The following is a 24,777-nucleotide window of genomic DNA, read 5'->3' on the forward strand; positions in this document are numbered from 1 at the left end:
AACTGATACATGCAATCTTCTCCATGTGATAACAAACAAAACACTCAGTGGCCAATTTATTAGTAGGCCACCCCTTCATGAAAATGGTCTGCTCCTACAGATAGTGGAGTCATGTAGCTGTGGCTTGCTATATAAAGAGCGAACCATTTTTGTGAACTGGGTGGCCTACCTAATAAACTGGCCACTGAGTGTACATATTTATATACACACATGAACAGAAGCATCAAAAAGTATTTGTCTATTATAGCGTACTTGCCAGTACACTGAGGTGACAGTTGTCCAGTAAAACCACTTGTTCTTTGGATATGTGCCAATCCGAGACCTTTCCCCACACAGTGTTTCTGTCATATCAGTCTGACCTATCTCTCTCTCTCCTTTTCTCCTGTAGGTTCCCTTCTTCCTGTTCATCATCTTCACAGTGTACACCATGCTGCCTTTCCAGATGTGCTATGCTGTGGTGCTCAGTGTGATCTCCTCACTCTCTCACATCAGTGTCCTCACTCTACGCCTCACTTCTTCAACACCAAGATCCCAGTCTTCTGGCAATCAGGTGTGTTATTAGTTAGCTGTTAGTAACAATATACATTACTGATCTCCTGGTGATGCAAAGTTATGTATGTTCACAATGTTGTGCTTTAGTTTATACGTTACCGTGTTTGTGTTTAATAACCCATGTGTCATGTTGTGTTTCAACGATGATGTGTTGTTTTTGATGTCCTGTAAGGAGTTTTTAAGGCGTAAGGCACATTTCTCTGAAAACAGACAATAAATGCTTATGCTGTGCAGCTAGGTTGTAATGTCTGTCCCTCTGTCCCCAGCTGCTGTCCAATGCGGTGGTGTTTCTGTGTGGCAGTGTGGTGGGGGCCTTCCATAAGGTCCTGATGGAGAGAACTAAGACAGACCTTCCAGGATACACCAGATGTCTGGGCATCCGCATGAAGCTGGAGATAGAAAAGAGACAACAGGTGAGAACATTCTTATCAGACACTCTGCTATCTTCTTGATTTAGTTATTTTAATCTTTAAGAAAGACCCTTGAGATTAGAAACCTTTTGGCAGAGGGCAATCTCACTCACAGGTGAATAAGAGCTTGTCTCTTTCTGAACAGAGGCTGACCCGACTGAATACAGGAAGTATGAACAGACTAATAAAAGTTTAATAGTGTTAGGCTAAAATTTTTTGTCATAATAGCACTGGTCATTTTTACTTCATTTAAGACCAGCAGCCTTGTTGTTTTCTAGCTTGTATTTTTCATTACATGATCAAATCCCCCTCAATATAAATTTCATTATGATTTTTTAGTAGATGTCTGTGTGTGCTCGTTGAGTAAAAACGGTGTCTGTTTCAAATGGCTTTTTAACCTAATTTTTTTCATTGTGAATAATAGTTGCTTAGGAATGACACCACACACCTGAGAGAGAGAGGCGCTGGCTGCTTGTTTGCCTAGCAGGAAGAATGGAATGATTAATCTGTTAACATTTGAACCGGCTCTGTTCTACTCTTTGTATTGAGCCGAAAAAAGGAGCAGTCCACAGGGGTTAGCCAAAGAGCACAGGCACCATAAATAAAGAGAAGAGAAGGGAGGGTTTGAAATGGGTCTAACAGCTGAGCACTATCCATTGTTCTCTAGACCAGTCAGATAGAATCTGCCAGATCAATTACAGCACAGAGCTGAGCTGATGAACCAAATCAGGCCACTTTGTGCAGAATGACTTTCCATGCTTTACGTTACTTGGAAAACCTGCCCCAGTCATTTGAACCAGGAGGTGGTAATCTATCTGGGAGAGTATGTAGGTAACCAGTTGCCCCCTGACACTGGTCTTGGGTCAGTTTTACATTTCTTCCACTAATGTTAAGGTTAGGATTTGATCCTAGATCTGTACCTAGGGGCAACTTCCCCCCATGGATGCAGCCAAACCAGGAGAGAAAAGAGAGTAGTCCGGTGCTCAGTATTGCATCATAAGGGTGAACAGGAATTATGATGGGGTCAATAGGGATTGAAGAATTATTTCCTGAGACATCTCCTTATTAACTTCTTAGATTCCCATCTCACCTGACTCTATTCCATTCCAGAGGCTCTCAATGCAATGTTTATTCTGTCTGTTGACTGGCTGTACAACCAGACTGGCAGCACAATGATTATAAAGCTTTTAACAGTAATCTAATGGAATGGGGCCCTTGTTAGTGGAGTTACAGATCAGCAAGACACCTGACAGCTGGTTGATACTCAGATTGGGGTTATGGGTTCATGACCTTGTCTATCGGACAGTGTGTGTGGTTGGGTGGGTGTGGTGTGTTGATGCTAACGTGTGTGTGCCTGCGTAGGAGAACCTGCTGCAGTCTGTGCTGCCGGTCTACATCTCCATGAAGATGAAGCTGGCCATCATGGAGCGTCTGCAAGACTGCAAAGACAAAGAAGAGCAGCAACGACTCGTCAAAGACAACAACTTTCACAGTCTCTACGTCAAGAGACAAGAACGTCAGGTACAGTAAAAATAGCCTGTCAAGGACTAAGAATATGACTGAGGAAACATACAGCCTGTTAAATACCTGTTATTCTAAGAAAATTACTAAGAAACAACAGTGGAATCCTATCCTTTGCATGTCACTCATTGCTGTCAAACTAAGCACGGTTTTCAGTCTACCAAATAAACACATGGAAAATATTTCTCCAACCCAAATGTTTCTTGAAGAAACCGCTTTTGGCTTTAGCCTTTGATTTTCTCTTCCCTGCCTTTACTTTTGGCTCTTTTTCTACTGTTGTACACGTGCCCAGTACAATACACCGGGGCCAAGCATTCTTCCATCCAGACCTCTATACAGGTGGTGTTAGAGGAAGGCCCTAAAATATGTCAAAGACTCCAGCCACCCTGTCATAGACTGTTCTCTCTCTACCGCACGCAAGTGGTACCGGAGCCCAAGTCTAGGTCAAAGGCTTCTAAAAGCTTCTACCCCAAGCCATAAGACTCCTGAACAGCTAATCAATGGCTACCCAGACTTTTGCATTCCCCCCCCCCCCTTCTGCTGCTGCTACTCTCTGTTATTATCTATGCATAGTCACTTTAATAACTCTACCTACATGTAATATTACCTCGACACCGGTGCCCCCGACACTTACTCTGTATATAGTCCCGCTTTTGTTATTTACTGCTGCTCTTTAATTATTTGTTTTTCTTATCTTTTACTTTTTTTTTTTTATCTTAAACTGCATTGTTGGTTAAGGGCTTGTAAGTACGCATTTCACGTAAGGTCTACACACTGTTTATTCGGCGCATGTGACAAATTATTTATTTTTTTGAAATTGTGTTCCATAGCTAGGGACTTGAAGAGAGCAGAATCAGTTCTTTGTGAGAAGGTGTTAAAGTTCACAGTTAGCCATTGTTATGTAAATGAGCTGAAAAGTACCAGTGGCCTGGCTTTGGCCCACGTGAGAGCAGGTCCGCCGGATCCATGGCTCAGTGAGACCCCGCCCGCAAAGATGGAAACAAAAGTCTAGTCTGGGAAACACTGGTTAATCATATGTTGCATGTGGCTTTGAATAGTTAGTTTGTGTTCTTTAATTTAATTTCCCCTGATATCCTCTGCCCGAGGACTGGAGTTGCCCATCCTGCTCTGGGAGGTCTATTTACACTCACAATGCCCAGTCAGTTCCCATGGAATTTAGCAACAGTGTTAGCTGAGCATTGACCCAAATGAGGCTTTTGTTTATGGGCATTCATTTAGAAAGTGCTGACAGACATTGGCTTGTAGCCTATCCAGTGAACCTTGGCAGATGGCTCAATAGATTCCCTAAGTTTTAGACTCTGAATTGCTTACAGACTGTACTTGACCTTCTACCTTCCTGGAGAGAGAGGGACCCATTTGTTGCCCAAATAAGGTCAACACAGAACACTCTTCATCTTCTCAGTAGCCTGACAAACTGACATTTGTAACTACCTGGTTGATTTTGATAAGTTTAGCCCTAATTAATATGATTTCATAGAAAAGAAAGGCATTTAAACTGTCTGATTGAGAGAAGACCTTGTGAAGATCAAAGACTGTATCATGTGCTGCTGTGGCTCGGCTAGTGGTGAATCCTCCTTTAAGCCCTTTGGTGTACTGTGAATTATAGCCCAACACCTCCCCATTGATCCTTGTAATGACACAAGACATCTTGTCATTAGACATGTTCTTTCCAAGGAAACACCTGGTTGTTGTCAGTCAGAGTTACTGGGCAGCCATGGTTCTCTGGTCTGGTCGCTTGGCGAGCAACAGGCTAATGTTAGTACTTTAATGAGGACTGACCTTGGCAGCAGTAGCCCTCTGAGCCCTGGTAATGAGCCAGTGATTAGGCTGTGGCGGCTGGATGTGTGGTGGCCTGGGTCAGGTGCTCTGTGTGGAGGATAGGGTCACCAAAAGCTTATAGCACTTCCAACAGTGCCAGTGCAGTGCTTCCCCTATATTTTTTTTCAGCAGCTGTGGCAAAGTTAGCATGTGGGGTGGGGGGTGTTAGTGGACGTGGCCAATGGCAAACATTTTAGTGGCCGTCCTTTTGGCTACAGACCATTTATTTATGTTTTAAAGTGATTTCATGCAATTCTAAACATTTTGCATGGACGGAGAGAACATTTTACAGTTTAGTTTCCTGCAATTAAACTTTTGTTACTACATGATTCCATGTGTTATTCATAGTTTTGATGTCTTCACTCTATTAAAATAGTAAAAATAAAGAACACTGACTGAGAGGTGTATTTACAAACTTTGACTGTACTGGTGTGTGTATAATATATATATATATATATATATATATTATATTTATATATATATATTTGTAATCATATCTTTTGGAGTGGAGGCAACGGTGCTGCTAAATGAATATAGGGAAAACACTGCTGTAGTTTATGTCTTAGAGCCAAACCCCTAGCACGATCTCCTTTCTACTCAGTCTTCACCTCTCTCTTAGCCCTAGGATTACTGCTCACTCAGGATAGGACCTCCAGCTGTAATCATTTAGCCCCACTCCATTTCAACACCCCAGGAGTCAACCGTTATCTGACAATGACACCCTTGTTTAGTGATACAACAACATCAGAGGGATTAATCAGTGTAGCGGCCAGCCTGGCCGTATCCATGCAGACAACAGATTTCATTATGACATCTTATCACTGATGTCTTGACCCCATATGTCCTGAGTCGGTCGTGATCAGTAAGCATGAAACGCAAGAAAATGCTTGGAAACTATGTGCAACAGGGAGGGACTATCTAAACTGTCCAATAATGAATGCTTTTGTTTTTTTTGCAAACCGTGTGTCTTAATAAACAACCCTTGGCTTTTCTCTTTTTGCAGTATTCTGTATGCTGACTATGTGGGCTTCACCCGATTGGCCAGCGACTGCTCTCCGAAGAGCTGGTCATCATGCTCAACGAGCTTTTTGGGAAGTTTGACCAGATTGCAAAGGTGAGGTAATAATTTGTAAATTTGCACCTTTAATTAAATTAACACGACTTTTCACCTTTTATTTCATATTTACTACACTTTTACGTTTATTAGATAAACAACAGTGTAGTAATGCATAATCCACTTGTTATGTGGATATCAGTCTTGCTTCATCATAATAATAATAATTTCTAATAATATATTTATTTTATAGAGTGGCTTTCATGAACAAATAATCCAGATATTAAAAACAAGTACATGTAGTTCTTGGGCTGGACACGTATGGATGTGTTGTGTGTTTGGTTCTTCAGGAGAACTTCTGATACCTTGTTTGTGTTAATGCTAAATCCAGTTGACATGTCTGCTTCTTGGATGGTCTTCATGGTCTGTGGTATTTTTCTTTTTCATTCTTCAGGAGAACGAGTGCATGAGAATCAAGATTTTGGGAGACTGCTACTACTGTGTGTCTGGCCTGCCTGTCTCCCTGCCCATGCATGCCAAGAACTGTGTGAAGATGGGTCTGGACATGTGTGAGGCCATCAAGTGAGTTCAGAGGAGCCCCAAGGCCTTCTGGGGGGAAAACAATTACTAAAACATGTGATCCTTCTGGTTAGTTCAGGACTTTAGCAACATGTATTCTCATTAGATTGTGAGATAAATAGGTATAGTAAATCAATGTGTAAGTCAGGTAGGGAGGGTAGTGTTATTGTATAACGCAAGGGGGACTTTCTGGCCTAAGTAGTAGGTGTTGATATGAGTTGTTGGGTCAATGATGGTTATGAGAGTGAGTTAGTTTCTATAATCAGGTGTTGTGAGATTGGAGGGTCTGTCAAAGGAAGGCTTTATCATGGCTCCTCTCTGCCCTGTTGGACAATCAAATCACATTTCATTTGTTACACGCTTCGTAAACAACAGTGTAGACTAACAGTGAAATGCTTACTTAAGGGTCCTTTTACAACAATGCAAAGTTAAAGATAAATGAAATACAAAATAGAAATAGTGACACAAGGAATAAATACACAGTCCATAAACAATAACAATAAAATAACATGGCTATATACAGGAAGTACCAGTACTGAGGCGATGTGCAGGGGTACGAGGTAATCTAGGTAGTTATGCACTGTACATATAGGGAGGGGTAAAGTGACAAGGCAACAGTATAGATAATAGACCGTAGCAACAGCGTATGTGGTGAGTATGTGTGGCGTCAGTTATGCATGTGTGCGCATGTTATGACAACAAGGAAATAGTTGATTTGTTCAGCTGGCTCTGATGTCAAAGCAATAAGAAGGAATCCCAGGGAAACCAAAGTGCATACACACACACACATCTGACATATTCTGATCCCGCCCCTCAGACAGGTGCGCGAGGCCACAGGTGTGGACATCAACATGAGAGTGGGCGTTCACTCCGGCAATGTGCTCTGCGGTGTGATTGGCCTCCGCAAGTGGCAGTTTGACGTTTGGTCACATGARGTCACCCTGGCCAATTATATGGAGTCTGGAGGCTTACCTGGGTATGTTAGTAGTTGAGTTAACCATGTATGGTAAATCTTTAATCCTAATGGTGMCATTCATTATTAAGTTACTAGTGGTAACCTAGTCCTAGTAAGTCCATTTTACTAATAGWAACCCCCATCTTTGTCTTGATCAGGCGTGTCCACATCACTGAGGCCACCCTGAAGCACCTGAACAAGGCCTATGAGGTYGAGGAGGGGAACGGTGGGCTAAGAGATGCCTACCTGAAGGAGCTCAACATACAGACATACCTTGTCATCGATCCTCGGGTGAGCTACCTCATTTAATGTATTACCTCCAGAATCCCTGACAAGGGCCTTATCTGTATATGTGAGACTGTACTCCTCGTTAACATGTGTGTGTGTCATCAGTCTAAGGACCAGGCTCTGAACAGCCGCAGCATGCCCAAGCCGCGTGTGAATGATGGGCTGAAGATGCGGGCGTCAGTGAGAATGACCCGTTACCTGGAGTCCTGGGGCGCCGTCAAACCCTTCGCCCACCTACAGAGCAGAGAGGGGTACACCACAGACACCATGGTCAATGGAAAATCACGCTGCAAGGTGAGTGACGGCTGGGGGGCCACTGCATTATAACTMATGAAAAGATTACCAGACATACTTCCTCTAACATAAATAGTCCACTTTACACATCAAATCAAGCATAACAGGTTGAAATGTATTGCCACAAGCATCAGTATTTCCTGTGGAAGACTGTTGCGACTGTTGATGGCATATTTACATGCTGCTTTACTTCTTGCTGTTTTACGCACGATGTGTKTAACAACAGTTGTTTTWWAAAWYWTTCTAGGACATCCCTCTGCGCACAGCTCACTCGAAGATCACTGAGAGGTAAGGAAGGCCAAGTCTGAGAACACAGAGAGGATGAGTTCATTTGTTTATATGTTAACAAGAGCRCTGAACTGGCATCATGTCAGAGTGGTGACGTCAGACTCCCCTTACTGGAGTGGTACTCCTGCTATGCATCAGTCTGTTGATACAGTGGGTGTTTATGGTTGTTGAGGTGTATTTAGGAAGCCAGTTATTTTTTTGAATTACCAAATGCAAACAACAGATCAGTGACTGTACAGTAAATGTTAAGCGATTTGTAAGTCCACTTAATGTTACACGTATTGTATATAAAAACACAAACACATTTACTTTTTATAAGGTCAAGTTTGGTCGCAAAGGGCTTAGAAGTTGTCTCTTTTTCCCCATTACTGACAAAAGCTGAACCACATGTGAGTGCAGTAGACGGGGCAGGGAAAAAAGAAAATTGCCCCGTTACACCTTTTGTCTCAGCTGTGGTTCTAGTGGACACCGATACTGTGAATGGACACTTAACAGGAACCGGCTGTGTTGCTTCCGATGTGGTCGGTGGCCCTTCCTATGTTCTTTCATTTGGTCAGGAACAGTCCCTCTTCATGTTTTTTTTTTTTTTTACAGTATTTTTATTGGAATTTCACAATTTTCACCCATATTAAAGAGATACAACAACAGAGACAAGGCAAAAAAAAACAGAAAAAAAACGGCTTCATGTCATGTTTAATAAAAACAAAATAGTTTCTTTATTCAGTTACAATACAAGCTTTATTAATATTTGATCCATTCTACGGAGACAGACATTTGTTGTTTTAGCACACATGAATCCTCACATACAACACACAATAGTCCCATACAGCGACAACGATGTCACCATGTTGAATGTGTCTATCTCTCACTGTTGGTCCCTGACAGCTTTGATGAGTCTGTAGAGGAGCCCTTCTCCTCGCCCGCCCCTCCGCTCAGCACCTATAAGTGAGTGGTGCCAGCCTGGCTCACAACGCAAGTTCTCCCTTCTGAGTGGAGGAGGAGAATCTTGATGTTTCACCAGCACCATTAACCTCCCACATTCTTTCTGGGTTAACACTCCTCCCTAACCCCCCCATACTGCCTAGAGCTGCCTCCCTCTTCTGTATAACAGGGCATCACAGGGATTCCCACGCCTTTACAAAGCAAGCAGGGCATAGTAACCACTCTACTAAGTGTTTAAAGTGTCTTTTTGTTTTCCTACTGTGCTGTTATAAATACCGTGTGTGTGTGTGCCTGTCTGTCTGTGTGTGTGTCTGTCTTTGTGTGTCTGTGTCTGTGTGTGTGTTTCCTTCCTGGTGGGGCAGGGGGCACAGAGCAGGGGTACTGCTGGGAGACTCCTGTTCAGTCACCAGAGTTCAACTAACACACAACATCCTGCACACACACACATATAAGAATGAATGACACACACCCACCCCCTTCTCTCTGTTTCCACTAATGCTGAGAATGGCCTAAACCAGTTGCCTCCCTGACAGCACACTGGGACTGAATAACCTGCATGATCTTGGCTGGTTTACCAGCATCCATCCATCTGTTTGTCTGCCTGTCTGTCTGTCTGCGTGTCAGTCGGTCGTCTGCTTGTCTGTCTGCGTGTCAGCGGTCTGTCGTGCCTGTCTGTATGGGTGTCTGTCTGCGTGGCGGTCGGTCTGTCTGCGTGGCGGTCGGTCTGTCTGCGTGGCGGTCTGTCTGTCTGCGTGGCGGTCGTTCTGTCTGCGTGGCGGTCAGTCTGTCTGCGTGTCTGTCGGTCGGTCTGTGGGTCGGTCAGTCTGCGTGTCTGTCGGTCGGCGTGTCTGTCGGTCGGGTTGCGTGTCGGTCGGTCTGCTTGTCGGTCAGTCGGTCTTGTCTATGTGTCGGTCGGTCTGTCTGTGTCAGTCTGTCGATGTGTCTGTCGGTCGGTCTGTGGGTCGGTCGGTCTGCGTGTTGGTCGGTCTGCGTGACGGTCAGTCTGCGTGTCTATCGTCGGCGTGTCTGTCGTGCGGTTGCGTGTCGGTCGGTCTGCTTGTCGGTCAGTCGGTCTGTCTATGTGTCGGTCGGTCTGTCTGTGTCAGTCTGTCGATCTGTCTGTCTGCATGTCGGTCGGTTCTGGCTGTCTGCGTGTCGGTCGGTCTGTCTACGTGTCGGTCGGTCTGTCTACGTGTCGGTCGGTCTGCGTGTCGGTCAGTCGGTCTGTCTGCGTGTCGGTCGGTCTGTCTACGTACGTGTCGGTCGGTCTGTCTGTGTGTCTGGCTGTCGGTCTGCTTGTCTGTCGGTCTGCCTGCGTGTCGGTTAGTCGGTCTGTCTGCGTGTCGGTCAGTTGGTCTGTCTGCGTGTCGGTCTGTCTGAGTGCCGGTCGTCCGGTCTGTCTGAGTGCCGGTCGGTCGGTCTGTCTGAGTGCCGGTCGGTCGGTCTGTCTGAGTGTCGGTCGGTTCGGTCCTGCGTGTTGGTCTGTGTGTCGTCGGTCTGCGTGTTGGTCTGTGTGTCGGTCGGTCTGCTTGTCGGTCGGTCTGCGTGTCGGTCGGTGTCGCTCGGTCTGCCTTGTCGGTCAGTCTGCTTGTCGGTCTGTCGGTGGGTCTGCGTGTCGGTCGGTCTGCGTGTCGGTCAGTCTGCTTGTCGGTCTGTCGGTGGGTCTGCTTGTCGGTCTGTCGGTGGGTCTGCGTGTCTGTCGGTGGGTCTGCGTGTCGGTCGGTCTGTCTGCGTGTCGGTCAGTCTGTCTGCGTGTCGGTCTGTGTGTCGGTATGTTGGTCTGCGTGTCGGTTGGTCTGTCTGCGTGTCGGTCGGTCTGTCGGTCTGAGTGTCGGTCTGCGTTTGGCCGGTCGGTCTGTCTGCATGTCGGGCGGTCTGCATGTCGGTCTGTCGGTCTGTCTATGTGTCGGTCGGTCTGTCTGTGTCAGTCTGTCGATCTGTCTGTCTGCATGTCTGTCGGTCTGCGTGTCGGTCGGTCTGTCTACGGTGTCGGTCGGTCTGCGTGTCGGTCAGTCGGTCTGTCTGCGTGTCGGTCTGTCTACGTACGCGTCGGTCGGTCTGTCTGTGTGTCTGGCTGTCGGTCTGCTTGTCTGTCGGTCTGCCTGCGTGTCGGTTAGTCGGTCTGTCTGCGTGCCGGTCGGTCGGTCTGTCTGAGTGTCGGTCGGTCTGCGTGTTGGTCTGTGTGTCGGTCGGTCTGCGTGTTGGTCTGTGTGTCGGTCGGTCTGCTTGTCGGTCGGTCTGCGTGTCGGTCGGTCGCTCGGTCTGCTTGTCGGCCGGTCTGCTTGTCGGTCAGTCTGCTTGTTGGTCTGTCGGTGGGTCTGCGTGTCGGTCGTTCGGTCTGCGTGTCGGTCGGTCTGTCTGCGTGTCGGTCGGTCTGTCTGCGTGTCGTCAGTCTGTCTGCGTGTCGGTCTGTGTGTCGGTTGGTCTGTCTGCGTGTCGGATGGTCTGTCTGCGTGTCGGTCTGAGTGTCGTCTGAGTGTCTGTCTGAGTGTCGGTCGGTCTGTCTGAGTGTCGGTCGGTTCGGTCTGTCTGAGTGTCGGTCGGTCGGTCTGTCTGAGTGTCGGTCGGTCGGTCTGTCTGAGTGTCGGTCGTCTCTGTCTGAGTGTGCGGTCGGTCGTCGGTCTGTCTGAGTGTCGTCGTCGTCTGTCTGAGTGTCGGTCGGTCGTCTGTCTGAGTGTCGTCTGTCTGAGTGTCGGTCGTCGGTCTGTCTGAGTGTCGGTCGGTCGGTCTGCGTGTCGGCCGTCGGTCTGCGTGTTGGCCGTCGGTCTGTCTGCGTGTCGGGCGGTCTGCATGTCGGTCTGTCAGCGTGTCGGTCTGTCTGCGTGTCCGTCAGTCGGTCTGTCTGCGTGTCCGTCAGTCGGTCTGTCTGCGTGTCCGTCCGTCGGTCTGTCTGCGTGTCGGTCGGTCGGTCTGCGTGTCGGTCTGCGTGTCGGTCTGTCTGCCTGCGTGTCGGTCGGTCTGCCTGCGTGTTGGTCGGTCTGCCTGCGTGTTGGTCGGTCTGTCTGCGTGTCGGTCGGCTCTGCGTGTCTGTCGGTCGGTCGGTCTGCGTGTCGGTCGGTGGTCCTGCGGTCGGTCAGTCTGCCTGCGTGTCGGTCCCACCGTCTGCCTGCGTGTCGGTCGGTCTGCTGCGTGTCGGTCGGTCTGCCTCGCGTGTTGGTCGGCTCTGTCTGCGTGTCGCGTGTCGGTCGGTCGGTCTGCGTATCGGTCGGTCTGTCGGTCTGCGTGTCGGTCTGTTTGTCGGTCGGTCTGCGTGTCGGTCGGTCTGTGTGTCGGTCTGTCTGCGTAAAATGTCGGCCTCTGTGTGTCTGCTAGTCTACCTCTTCCTTATTGTCTGAGTGTTTTACAGGAACAAGTCCCAGAAGAGCAAGTTTGATGAGGAGCTGCACAATGAGATGACCACCACCATCGATGAGCTCAGCAGCAAGTGAGTCTCTATAGTCACTAAATAGTCAAGACATTCAGAGAATAGTCACTAGGTGGGACCACAAGTTTAAGCCTAAACTCAGAATTAAGGGTCTAATGTTATCTAATCTTCCTAGCCACCAACATATCCCTTGAGAAAAGTCTTATTTAGCCAATTGTGAATAATATTGACAAAGATGAGTCAAAGCTATCTGAAAATGTATTTTCATTTTCAACTCATATTGAGTTGTAAAAATAGAGAGCTTGCACTCACTCAAACACACCCATTCACTCTTTCACACACTCTTCCTCACTCTCTCTCCCCATGTGACCTCCAGGCAGTGGGTGAAGTCTGAGGAGATTAGCAGTCTGGCTGTGTGGTTCCCTAAGAAAGAGCTGGAGAAACAGGTGAGTGTTTGTCTCAGCTGTCTAGACACCGTTGAAAGGAGCATTGCTGTCCTAGTATACACTGTAGTAGGTACATCTCCACAATGAAAATCTCTAGAACCTTATAGATACAATATAAAGACATATCAGTTGTCTCTGGAATGACTACATGTAACTATCAATTGACAGACTCTATGGTCTTCATACACTGGAAAGGAGCCTTACTGTCCTAATATACAACATGTACAATGGCAATGTCAAGAGCCTTTATGTAAGATACAGTATAAAGAAAAACATTCATACATGACATTTTAGTTCCTAACCCTTACAACATGCTAAATGTTATATCGGAATCTATTTCTTTGGCTCAATGTCTTGATATCTCTGATTAGCCTACACAGACCACACCTGTTCTTAGTGCTTTCGAAAAGTATTCAGACCCCTTTCCTTGTTTCCACATTTTGTTACGTTACAGCCTTATTCTAAAATTGATTAAATAATTTTTCCCCCCTCATCAATCTACAAACAATACTCCATTATGACAAAGCAAAAACAGGTTTTTAGAAATTTCTGCAAATGTATTAAAAGTAAAAACAGATACCTTTTTTACATAAGTATTCAGACCGTTTTCTATGAGACTTAAAATTGAGCTCAGGTGCATTCTGTTTCATTTGATCATCCTTGAGATGTTTCTACAAATGATTGGAATCCACCTGTGGTAAATTTAATTGATCCCACAGTTGACAGTGCATGTCAGAGCAAAAACCAAGCCATGAGGTTAAAGGAATTGTCCTAGGAGCTCCGAGACAGGATTGTGTAGAGGCACAGATCTGGGGAAGGGTATCAAAAAACTCTGCAGCATTGAGGGTCCCCAAGAACACAGTGGCCTCTATCATTCTTAAATGGAAGAAGTTCGTAACTACCAAGACTCTTCCTAGAGCTGGCCACCCGGCCAAACTGAGCAATCGGGGGAGAAGGGCCTTGGTCCCTCTGACAGAGCTCCAGAGTTCCTCTGTGGAGATGGGAGAACCTTCCACAAGGACAACCATCTCTGCAGCACTCCACCAAATAGGCCTTTATGGTAGAGTGGCTAGACGGAAGCCACTCCTCTATAAAAGGCACATGACAGCTCGCTTGGAGTTTGCCTAAAGGACTCACAGACCATGAGAAACAAGATTCTCTGGTCTGATGAAACCAAGATTGAACTCTTTGACCTGAATGCCAAGCGTCACGCCTGGAGGAAACCTGGCACCATCCCTACGGTGAAGCATGGTGGTGGCAGCATCATGTTGTATGGATGTTTTTCAGCTGCAGGGACTGTGAGACTGAACAACCCTAATTACACAGCCAAAACAATGTAGGAGTGGCTTCGGGACAAGTCTCTGAATGTCCTTGAGTGGCCCAGCCAGAGCCCGGACTTGAACCCGATCAAACATCTCTGGAGAGACCTGAAAATAGCTGTGCAGAGACGCTCCCCATCCAACCTGACAGTGCTTGAGAGGATCTGCAGAGAAGAATGGGAGAAACTCCCACAATACAGGTGTGCCAAGCTTTTAGCGTCATACCCAAGAATACACAAGGCTGTAATCGCTGCCAATGGTGCTTTAACAAAGTACTGAGTAAAGGGTCTGAATACTGATGTAAATGCCATATTTTTATTTTGTTTTTAATAAACTTGCAAACATTTCTAAAAAACTGTTTTTGCTTTGTCATCATGGGGTATTGTGTGCCGATTGATAAGGAAATATAAAAATAAAAATAAATCAATTTTAGAATAAGGCTGTAACGTAACAAAAAGTGGGAAAAGTCAAGGGGTCTGAATACTTTCCGAATGCACTATACATACTGTAAAAACTGTGTTCTTAGTATTTGTGAGAGGTTCAAACATGACTTCTTCTTTCCTCCCCAGTACCGAGCCATTGATCTGCCCATGTTCAAGCACTACATCGGCTGTGCCACCTTCATCTTCTTCTGCATCTTTGTGGTTCAGATGTTTGTGACAAAAGAGTGAGTGATTTTCCCTTGTGGCTATAAGAAACATATTTCTCAACCGATATTGACTGGTACAGTAGTAATAATAGTTGTTCCTCTTAAACCATGGAAACAATAATGGCATGACAACCAGTATTTGAACTTTTGGGATTCAGTGTTGGATCTTTTCCCTTCTTCATCCCTCAGTTCCAAAATGTTGGGAATGTCGTTTGGAGTGCTGGCCTGTGTCCTCCTGTTGACCCTGGGCATCTGTTTCGCAGGTCACCTGCAGGTCAGTGGGAGTTTTAGGCTTAGGTCACAACAAGCCCTATTTCTGTACAGGGCAAGGCTTAGTTGACTGTGTGTGGGGGTGGGGTACTGTGTGTGTGTACTGTGTGTATTTCTTACTGTGACAGTGGAAACACGCTTTCTGGCTAGGATGCATAAGCTCTTCCATCTATCCCTGGGTCTTTTCCTGTGAAGCTGTACGTTGATGTTATGTGGCCATTGACAGCTGGTGCATACCATCTCAATGCCATGGTGCAGACAGACAGGCAGTGTAGTTATTACATTCACTAGTCAGAGATACACCGAGTGTACAAAACATTAGGAACACCTTCCTACTATCATACCCCATTCAAAGGCACTTAAATATTTTGTCTTGACCATTCACCCTCGGAATGACACATACACAATCCATGTCTCAATTGTCTCAAGGCTTAAAAATCCTTCTTTAACTGGTCTCCTCCCCTTCATCTACACTAATTTAAAGTGGATTTAACAGAAGACATCAATAAGGGATCATAGCTTTCACTTGGTCAGTCTATTTCATGGAAAGAGCAGTTGTTCCTAATGTCTTGTACACTCAGTGTATTATCCTGTCTTTCTGAAAATAGACTGAACATTCAGTGCTGCTGTGTTAGTAAGTCGCACATTGTCTCTTCCATGCATTTCACCCCCCATATACACACTCATCTCTTCCCCTCCTATCCACTCCTCCTCTCCCATGGCTGGATGCCTCGCTCCTCCCACACCTCAGCGGTTGTTTCCGGAGAAGTTGTCGTCCTGCCAGTGGCTGCCTGCTGTGTCCGAGGCAGTGGTCAAGAGGCCGTGTGTGCGCCTCCCTCTGGTCACTATCACCACTGCGGTCATCATCATCCTAGCAGTCTTCAACCTGGTAAGTTAACGCAACAACTCACTATCTCACATCTCACTGATTAAACATAGAACAGAATGCCATCACGTGTACATGCAATTACATAAACTTTTCATAGCAACAAGAGCATTAGCTTCTTATTGTAAGAAGAACATCAAGTCATCAACAGACATGCCAATAACACATGCTTCACAGTCTTTTTGTTTTCAGTCAGACCCACTTAGCGGTTGACTGTCAATCAAATCTAATTGTTCCCTCTAGTGCTTCATCCAGACGAAGTCACCGTGTGATATCAATGGTAACCCTGATCTGATTCGATCTGACAACTCCAGTGAGCAGCATCCAGGCAGCCTGTTCTACCTGCCGGTGAGTGATGCCTACAATATCCCTCACTAACAGGTCTTCTGTAGCTCAGCTGATAGAGCACGGCACGCTTGCAACACACAGTTATGAAATTATACTTTCCATTTCAGTTTTTTTATTGTTGTTTGCAAATATATACTCAGCCATTTCAAATAAATATAATCAATTACAAATAATAAACATTGAAATGAAGAACTGGCACTTTCCATTGATGGTTTTCATGGTCTCCTCACTCCATTATCTCTCTCTCTCTCGGTCTCTCTCTCTCCATCTCTCTCTCAGTACTCTGTGTTCAGCTGTATCCTGGCTCTCATAGCTTGTGGAGTGTTCCTGAGGGTGAGCTTTGAGCTCAAAGTGGTCTTCCTCATCCTGGCCTCCACAGCCTACTACATCATCATCCTCAGCGCCAAGGCTGGTCTCTTCAGCTGCTATGGACGCATGCTTTACAACCAACTCAATGAAAACAAGTACTATAGCATGTGTTGTGCACCAGGCCTGGGGTAGATTACTTTTCAATTCAGGAAGAAATAAAACATGTATATATAATTAAGTCATTTCTGAAAATTGCGCATTTGTTTTCTATGAAGGTTGTTTCAATTCATTAATTGAATTTCAATCCACTTACTGAATTGACCCCAACACTGTTCTGTACTGTGCATCAAACACCTGGTACTATATCCAGCCGGGTTTATACTGAGCTTTACTTTAGATTACCTCTAACCCCTGAGCTCTGTGTTCCAGAACTGAGGACTCTGGGACCATCCTGAGAGCGTTGGGGCTGGTCAAACACCCTGAGGTGATGAGCTGCATATACATCACCTTGTTCCTGGTCACCATGCTCATCATCTCACAACAGGTCAGGACATGTTCCTCTACTTTGTTGGCCTCTGTTCTCCTCTCATTGTCTTGTCCCCTCTCTTCCCCTACCCCTCTCTTCCCCTACCCCTCTCTTCCCCTACCCCTCTCTTCCTCTACCCCTCTCTTCTCCTACCCCTCTCTTCCTTCTACCCCCCTCTTCCACTACCTCTTTCCTTTTACTACTAAATTACCACATCACTTCTGTCCCGTAGAATGAGTCATGCTTCCGCCAGACTTCCTTCTGAAGAACAAGAACCGTACGGAGCAGGATGAGATCGAGACCAGGGAGAACCTGAACCGCCTGCTCCTGGAGAACGTGCTGCCGCCCATGTGGCTCGCTGTTTGTTGGGAGAATAAAAGAACGAGGTGGGATTCCTCACAAACACTTTACTTACTGAGAAGTACAAGGTAGGAGTCCAGGATGGATGACTGGTAGTCGACTGAGTCCAACTCATCCTCCCCTCCCCTCCTCCTCCTATCTGCACTGGGGTCCCATCTCCACTGGCCTGCACTCACTAAAGCTTAGTGGGAAACACTTAGTAGTGGAATTGATTTTTACTGTAAATGGTTTATTACGATTTCCAGTAGTGTTAGTGTTAAGGGATGGAACCCCAGTAAGACGGTCCCACTTCTATGGATCATTTACCGTATATCAGTGCCTGTCTCACCCACCTACCAACCCACAGCTCCATGAATCAGCCCCTTCATCGGAATTGTGATTTGTGATGTCATCTTGTGTCAGCCATGGTAGAGACAGAGCCACTGCATTCTTACAGCAACATCCTCAACTCCTACTACCCCTACTCAGTCACTCTCAAATAGTCCACATCAACGTCCTCAACTCCACTACCCCTACTCACAGTCATCTCAAATAGTCCACATCAACGTCCTCAACTCCTGCTGCCCCTACTCAGTCACTCTCAAATAGTCCACATCAACGCTCAACTCCTGCTGCCACTACTCAGTCACTCTCAAATAGTCCACATCAACGTCCTCAACTCCTACTACCCTACTCACAGTCACTCTCAAATAGTCCAAATCAACGTCCTCAACTCCTACTACCCCTACACAGTCACTCTCAAATAGTCCACATCAACTCCTCAACTCCTGCTGCCCCTACTCACAGTCACTCTCAAATAGTCCACATCAACGTCCTCAACTCCTATACCCCTACTCACAGTCACTCTCAAATAGTCCACATCAATGTCCTCAACTCCGCTGCCCCACTCAGCCACTCTCAAATAGTCCACATTCAACGTCCTCAACTCCTGCTGCCCCTACTCAGCCACTCTCAAAATGTCCACATTCAACATCCTCAACTCCTGCTGCCCCTACACAGTCACTCTCAAATAGTCCACATTCAACATCCTCAACTCCTACTACCCCTACTCACAGTCACTCTCAAATAGTCCACATTCAACATCCTCAACTCCTGCTGCCCCTACTCAGTCACTCTCAAATAGTCCACATTCAACATCCTCAACTCCTGCTGCCCCTACACCAGTCACTCTCAAATAGTCACAATCAACATCCTCAACTCCTGCTGCCCCTACTCAGCCACTCTCAATAGCCACATTCAACATCCTCAACTCCTGCTGCCCTACTCAGCCACTCTCAAATAGTCCACATTCAACATCCTCAACTCCTGCTCCCCTACTCAGCTCTCAAATAGTACACATTCAACATCCTCAACTCCTGCTGCCCTACTACTCAGCACTCTCAAATAGTCCACTATCAACTCCTCAACTCCTGCTGCCCCTACTCACAGCACTCTCAAATATACACAGTCAACATCACCAAGCTGCTGCTGCCCCTACACAGTCACTCTCAAATAGTACACATTCAACGTCCTCACCTCCTGCTGCCCCTACTCAGCCACTCTCAAATAGTACACATGATACAGACATAAACACACTAGACAAACCACTGATAAGCAGAGTCACTTAATCAAAACAGTGTAACTAAAGTTAAAAGAAATTAACAATATTTATTCTGAACAAGTTTGACAATACTTTGTAATATATTTTTGTCTTACTTCATAAGATATGACAAATTTTCAGAAATTCAGAGCTTGGCCTACTTTAACCGCTGAAGGCCATGGACATCCCCTCCACTATGATGTCTCCCTCACTCCGGCACTCCACAGCCCAGTCACAGTGTTATGACCAGCGTGTTACCTCTAAATCACCATGGACACTCTGACACACTTTGACTAAGGTCTTTAAGTCAGTGACGGAGAAAATAATTCAGCCTTTGTATAAATCTGGTTGAACTATTTACTCTTGACATGTTTTCTGAAAGCACATACACAACAGAACAGCTATTTGTGTTTGACATGTAGGTTACAGCCTGAGAAGTAGTCTACTGAAGCTGCTTCAGTTAAAGATGAGTGTTCATCAGCTTAGCTTGAACACTGCATATACCTGACAATAGTAATCCCAATTGATGACACATTGTCAAATCAAACAAACAACACAACAAAAAGCATGAGAAAAAAACCGAGTATAAATATGCTTTGAAGTTTTCCTCAGAGATTTGACATCTAGGAGCAGAAGCATGGGACTTCGATGGRCTCCCTCTCTCCCAGAGAATGTGTTTTAGAGGCCCCGTTTAACATTGGCCCCTCTTGTACAGCCTAATCACTGGCCATTTCCTTGCCAGACGTCAACACAGTGAAAACAGTTTGGAACGTCTAGCACTGGAGGAACTGTTGTGAGTCTGTCCCTCTCATCATTCCGAATTGTCTTTCTCTTAAAGATGTGGCTCTGTCTCCTAATATTTCTTGTGTGAACCTGAAACTTCCCTATATCTCTGTTGTGAAGTGTATGTCTATGTTCTTCTGCTTAGTGTTAATACATGGCATTGCCTCTTAAGTTGTACACCTCCTTCCTCCTCAGGATCTGTACTACAAGTCATATGACTGTGTGTGTGTGATGTTCGCCTCGGTACCGGACTTCAAAGAGTTCTACACGGAGTGTGACATCAACAAGGAAGGTCTGGAGTGTCTGAGGCTCCTCAANGTGTGTGTGATGTTCGCCTCGGTACCGGACTTCAAAGAGTTCTACACGGAGTGTGACATCAACAAGGAAGGTCTGGAGTGTCTGAGGCTCCTCAACGAGATCATAGCAGACTTTGATGAGGTCAGAGAACCGCTGGCAGCCATCAATTAACTCAAATTACACGTGTCCCTGTAATATAAATAAGTACACAGTTAACCCTGGCTCACACATCCACTTGTTTACCCACACACAGCTGCTGTCCAAGCCCAAYTTCAGTGGAGTTGAGAAGATCAAGACCATCGGAAGCACTTATATGGCGGCCGCTGGGCTGAGTGGCACCCCAGGACAGGAGAATAACCAGGTAGCTACTAACTATTTGACCCAGGTCATGTGGAATGGGAGGGGGGTTACACAGCATGCAACTGTGCATACCTTTTGATTTTCTATACTATAGAACTTTACCATAAAACCTGGTTAACGACGCAGTATAGATAAAGTTGTGTATGTACAGTTGAAGTCGGAAGTTTACATACACCGTAGCCAAATACATTTAAACTCAGTTTTTCACAATTCCTGACATTTAATCTTAGTACAAATTCCCTGTCTTAGGTCAGTTAAGATCACCACTTTATTTTAAGAATGTGAAATGTCAGAATAATAGTAGAGAGAATGATTTATTTCAGCTTTTATTTCTTTCATCACATTCCCAGTGGGTCAGAAGTTTACATACACTCAATTAGTATTTGGTAGCATTGCCTTTAAATTGTTTAACTTGGGTCAAATGTTGTGGGTAGCCTTCCACAAGCTTCCCACAATAAGTTGGGTGAATTTTGGCCTATTCCTCCAGACAGAGCTGGTGTAACTGAGTTAGGTTGGTAGGCCTCTTTGCTCGCACACGCTTTTTCAGTTCTGCCCACAAATTTCTATAGGATTGAGGTCAGGGCTTTGTGATGGCCACTCCAAAACCTTGACTTTGTTGTCCTCAAGCCATTTTGCCACAACTTTGGAAGTATGCTTGGGGTCATTGTCCATTTGGAAGACCCATTTGTGACCAAGCTTTAACTTCCTGACTGATGTCTTGAGATGTTGCTTCAATATATCCACATAATTTTCCTCCCTCATGATGTTATCTATTTTGTGAAGTGCACCAGTCCCTCCTGCAGCAAAGCACCCCCACAACATGATGCTGCCACCCCCGTGCTTCACGGTTGGGATGGTGTTCTTCTGCTTGCAAGCCTCCCCTTTTTTCCTCCAATCATAAAGAGGGTCATTATGGCCAAACAGTTCTATTTTTGTTTCATCAGACCAGAGGACATTTTTCCAAAAAGTACGATCTTTGTCTCCATGTACAGTTGCAAACCGTAGTCTGGCTTTTTTATGGCGGTTTTGGAGCAGTGGCTTCTTCCTTGCTGAGCGGCCTTTCAGGTTATGTGGATATAGATACTTTTGTACCTGTTTCCTCCAGCATCTTCACTAGGTCCTTTGCTGTTCTGGGATTGATTTGCACTTTTCGCACCAAAGTACGTTCATCTCTAGGAGACAGAACGCATCTCCTTCCCGAGCGGTATGACGGCTGCGTGGTCCCATGGTGTTTATACCTGCGTACTATTGTTTGTACAGATGAACGTGGTACTTTCAGGCGTTTGGAAATTGCTCCCACGCATGAACCAGACTTCTGGAGGTTTACAATTTTTTTTCTGAGGTCTTGGCTGATTTCTTTTGATTTTCCCATGATGTCAAGCAAAGAGGCACAGAGTTTGAAGGTAGGCCTTGAAATACATCCACAGGTACACCTCCAATTGACTCAAATTATGTCAATTAGCCTAACAGAAGCCATGACATCATTTTCTGGAATTTTCCAAGCTGTTTAAAGGCACAGTCAACTTAGTGTATGTTAACTTCTGACTAACTGGAATTGTGATACAGTGAATTATGTGAAATAATCTGTCCGTAAACAATTGTTAGGAAAATTACTCATGCACAAAGTAGTTGTCCTAACCAACTTGCCAAAACTAGTTTGTTAACAAGAAATTTGTGGAGTGGTTGAAAAACAAGTTTAATGACTCCAACCTAAGTGTATGTAAACTTCTGACTTTAACTGTAAGTAGTAGTGTCCTGTGTGTGGACTTTATGATGAACTGTGTTGTTTCAGGATCGAGATAGGCAGCAGGCACAGATAGGGAACATGGTCGAGTTTGCCATTGCCCTCATTGGCAAGCTGGATGGCATCAACAGACACTCCTTCAACAGTTTTAGGCTGCGTGTGGGTGAGTAAAGCTTGGGCACTGGCCTGGACTGCGCCTGGCATATATGAACTATATTCATTAACTATCCGTAACATCTGCAATGTGTCTGGTTCTATCCATCTTTATTAGGTTTCATTGGTTGTTATTCTAGTGCTAAGAGTTTTTCCTGAACACCTGCACCTAACCTGGTCAGGAGAAATTGTGACTCTAGTTATAGAACAAAAACACTCCTGGCCCTCTGATATCTAACCACGTAGGAGACATTCTTTCTGTCCACAATAGCTAACATTGACTCTCCATGATTCCGCTGGTCTCCCTGTGTACTGTTGTGACAATAGTTCTAAGACAGCTTATTCTGAGCAGATCCCCAGGCTTTAGGAAAATATTATAATACTTGAGGGATAAAAGCACACATAGGGTTTAATACATAATCACAGAAAGCTGGCATGAAATACAAGAAAAAAAATTCAAAGACTGGTGCATCAGGATTTATTCACGTGTCCCTAGAAAAATCTAAATAACAAATGAAGTCCACATAATTCTCCCTGGAAGACATTTTTTATTAAAATGCAGAGATTCCAACATGAACAACTGGCAGTGGTAGTAGCAGGTAGCCTAGCGGTTAAGAGTTGGGCCAGAACGAAAAGGTTGCTGGTTCGACTTACCGAGCTGACTAAGTGAGAAATCTGTCGATGTGCCCTTCGATACCCCATGCTCATGTAAGTCACTCTGGATAAAAGCATCTGCTAAATGACTAAAACGGAAATGTAAAATGGCTTTGACTCCCTGTGGTTAACTCAGCCAGACAAGCTGATGGTACTTGTTTGTTAGTGTATATCACTGAATTGAGCATGTCATTTGTATTTTATTTCCAGTTTTGTGTCATCATGCTCTTTTCAGGCATAAAAATCAGTCAGTGTCTTGGTCATCACATCTGGTAGACTACTCTACAGTATGTGACTGGTTTATTCCCAGCAGGTATCTCGTTATGTGTGCCCTGTGTCACTGTCTGCCTGCTTTTCACAGCATTAACCATGGGCTGTTATTGTCGGGTGATTGGAGCCAGAAACCTCAGTATGACATCTGGGGCAACACCGTCAACGTGGCAGTAGGATGGAGAGCACTGGAGAGCTGGGCAAGATTCAGGTTCAGTACAACCTAGTATTGTCCTTGCTAGTCTGGCTGGAGAGTAACTATAACCACACAAAAACCATGGCTGCATGCATTCAGCATAGTAATGTTTGTCTTGTTTCTGCTCCAGGTCACAGAGGAGACGTCAGACGTGCTCCAGAAGCTGGGCTACTCCTGCGAGTGCCGAGGCTCATCAGCGTCAAGGAGAAAAGGCGAGCTGACAACCTTCTTTGTGTGCACAGACATGAGCAAGCAGCAGGGAATGGGCCTGAGCTGAGGTCTACTGTGTGTGACTCTGGGCCTGGTAGCGCATACGTGTGCTGGGTCGGTCACAGGACACAGTCTAGCATTCAGCACAGACTAATTACATGACCGCACATAAGTTAACACTCTTAGAGTAAACCTACCGGGCACACATATAATCCATCCCAGTGCTTCAGTCAGCATGATCCTGACCGGACAAGATCAAGACCTGACCTTGTGGTCCTAGAGGTTATATTTTGGATTATTCGTGTTTCCAGGAATCCCTTTGGGAGATTCTTCATTGGAAATAAATGCTTAGTGCTGCGTTTATTTATTTTTTAGATCCAGTTTCAATGTGTGCATTCAATTAGACTGACATGGAGGTTACGTCAAGCACTGGTTGTCGTCAAACTGGATTCTATCACCTGATATTCCTAGAACCTTGCTGGAATCATGATGTACCAAAAACATCTTCAGTCTGTTCAAAACTGAGCTGTTTATCAAGCAAATGGTGACCAAAACAATGGGTGAAGTACACACTTGCCATGGTTTCTAGACCTTAAAAGGTAGACTAAGCGAAATTACGTTGTCACGAGCGGCAAGACTTCGCTCTCACAAACAGTTTGTGCACGGGTTCCCTTCACGCGTTACAGCGGAGAAGTTTAACTTGCGCTGTTGTGGAAATTGACCCACTATGCTGTTTACTTTGGGCATCTACGTCATATGTGAGTCTACCTTTAATACAGTTCGCGTTTAGTGAACAGTCACCTCTAATAATTTCTTATTTTTCTGTTTGGTTTGTACGACCATGGGACTAAATGTAAATTTTGAAGCCAAACATCCTGCCTCCTGAAACAGCTAACCGGCCGATGGACAGTCTGTTCAATTACTGTGTAATGGACAGTTTATATGGTATGTCTTTCAAAAATAATCTGACGAATAAGTGCTATATGCACAGTACACAATCATTTGAAGAGTAAAACACACATTCTGGTGACTAATGAAAAGCTTAATTTGACTGAAAACAAATTATCTTGAGCCTAACTCAGTGCTGTGCAGTATGCTTCAGCCATATTAGTTGTAAATGTATAGATTGCATTGACTAGCCAAACAACTGCAGTGTCTTATATGTTGCATGGGAATGCTGGTCAAACAAATATTCTATTGGTGTCCTTTGTGTACCTAAACACACAGGTTAGAATAATACTATGACAATGCCCTTTCAGTATAAGCGCCATTTTGAAAAGACCACCTGAAATCTCAGCTGTTTTGTGGGATGGAGTTTTGCCAGGCAATAAA

At 45.2% G+C, this 24,777-nt stretch overlaps 2 protein-coding genes across 2 annotated transcripts in view; one reads left to right on the forward strand and one right to left on the reverse strand.

The window, feature by feature from the left end:
* The window catches only part of LOC111974474 (adenylate cyclase type 2-like), a 30,792-nt gene extending 6,974 nt beyond the window's left edge, over window positions 1-23,818 (forward strand). The window contains 29 exon segments of the mRNA XM_070447400.1: window positions 389-550; window positions 810-965; window positions 2,325-2,488; window positions 5,326-5,378; window positions 5,381-5,436; window positions 5,831-5,958; window positions 6,773-6,931; window positions 7,069-7,201; window positions 7,304-7,492; window positions 7,740-7,780; window positions 8,666-8,725; window positions 12,069-12,146; window positions 12,463-12,532; window positions 14,421-14,518; window positions 14,690-14,774; window positions 15,522-15,659; window positions 15,900-16,004; window positions 16,284-16,468; window positions 16,743-16,857; window positions 17,072-17,087; window positions 17,090-17,182; window positions 17,185-17,267; window positions 19,757-19,853; window positions 19,950-19,999; window positions 20,112-20,219; window positions 22,011-22,129; window positions 23,131-23,207; window positions 23,210-23,250; window positions 23,366-23,818. Of these exon segments, the coding sequence (XP_070303501.1) occupies window positions 389-550; window positions 810-965; window positions 2,325-2,488; window positions 5,326-5,378; window positions 5,381-5,436; window positions 5,831-5,958; window positions 6,773-6,931; window positions 7,069-7,201; window positions 7,304-7,492; window positions 7,740-7,780; window positions 8,666-8,725; window positions 12,069-12,146; window positions 12,463-12,532; window positions 14,421-14,518; window positions 14,690-14,774; window positions 15,522-15,659; window positions 15,900-16,004; window positions 16,284-16,468; window positions 16,743-16,857; window positions 17,072-17,087; window positions 17,090-17,182; window positions 17,185-17,267; window positions 19,757-19,853; window positions 19,950-19,999; window positions 20,112-20,219; window positions 22,011-22,129; window positions 23,131-23,207; window positions 23,210-23,250; window positions 23,366-23,512 (3,006 nt within the window). The 3' untranslated portion in view covers window positions 23,513-23,818.
* The window catches only part of LOC111973673 (bromodomain-containing protein 7), a 16,254-nt gene continuing 15,041 nt past the window's right edge, over window positions 23,565-24,777 (reverse strand). Inside the window, exon 17 of the mRNA XM_024001046.2 lies at window positions 23,565-23,578. Coding sequence (XP_023856814.2) covers window positions 23,565-23,578 — 14 coding nt within the window. The remainder of the gene's footprint in view (window positions 23,579-24,777) is intronic.

Source organism: Salvelinus sp. IW2-2015, linkage group LG15 (genome assembly GCF_002910315.2).
Source record: "Salvelinus sp. IW2-2015 linkage group LG15, ASM291031v2, whole genome shotgun sequence".
In the NCBI taxonomy this organism is placed as follows: Eukaryota; Metazoa; Chordata; class Actinopteri; order Salmoniformes; family Salmonidae; genus Salvelinus; species Salvelinus sp. IW2-2015.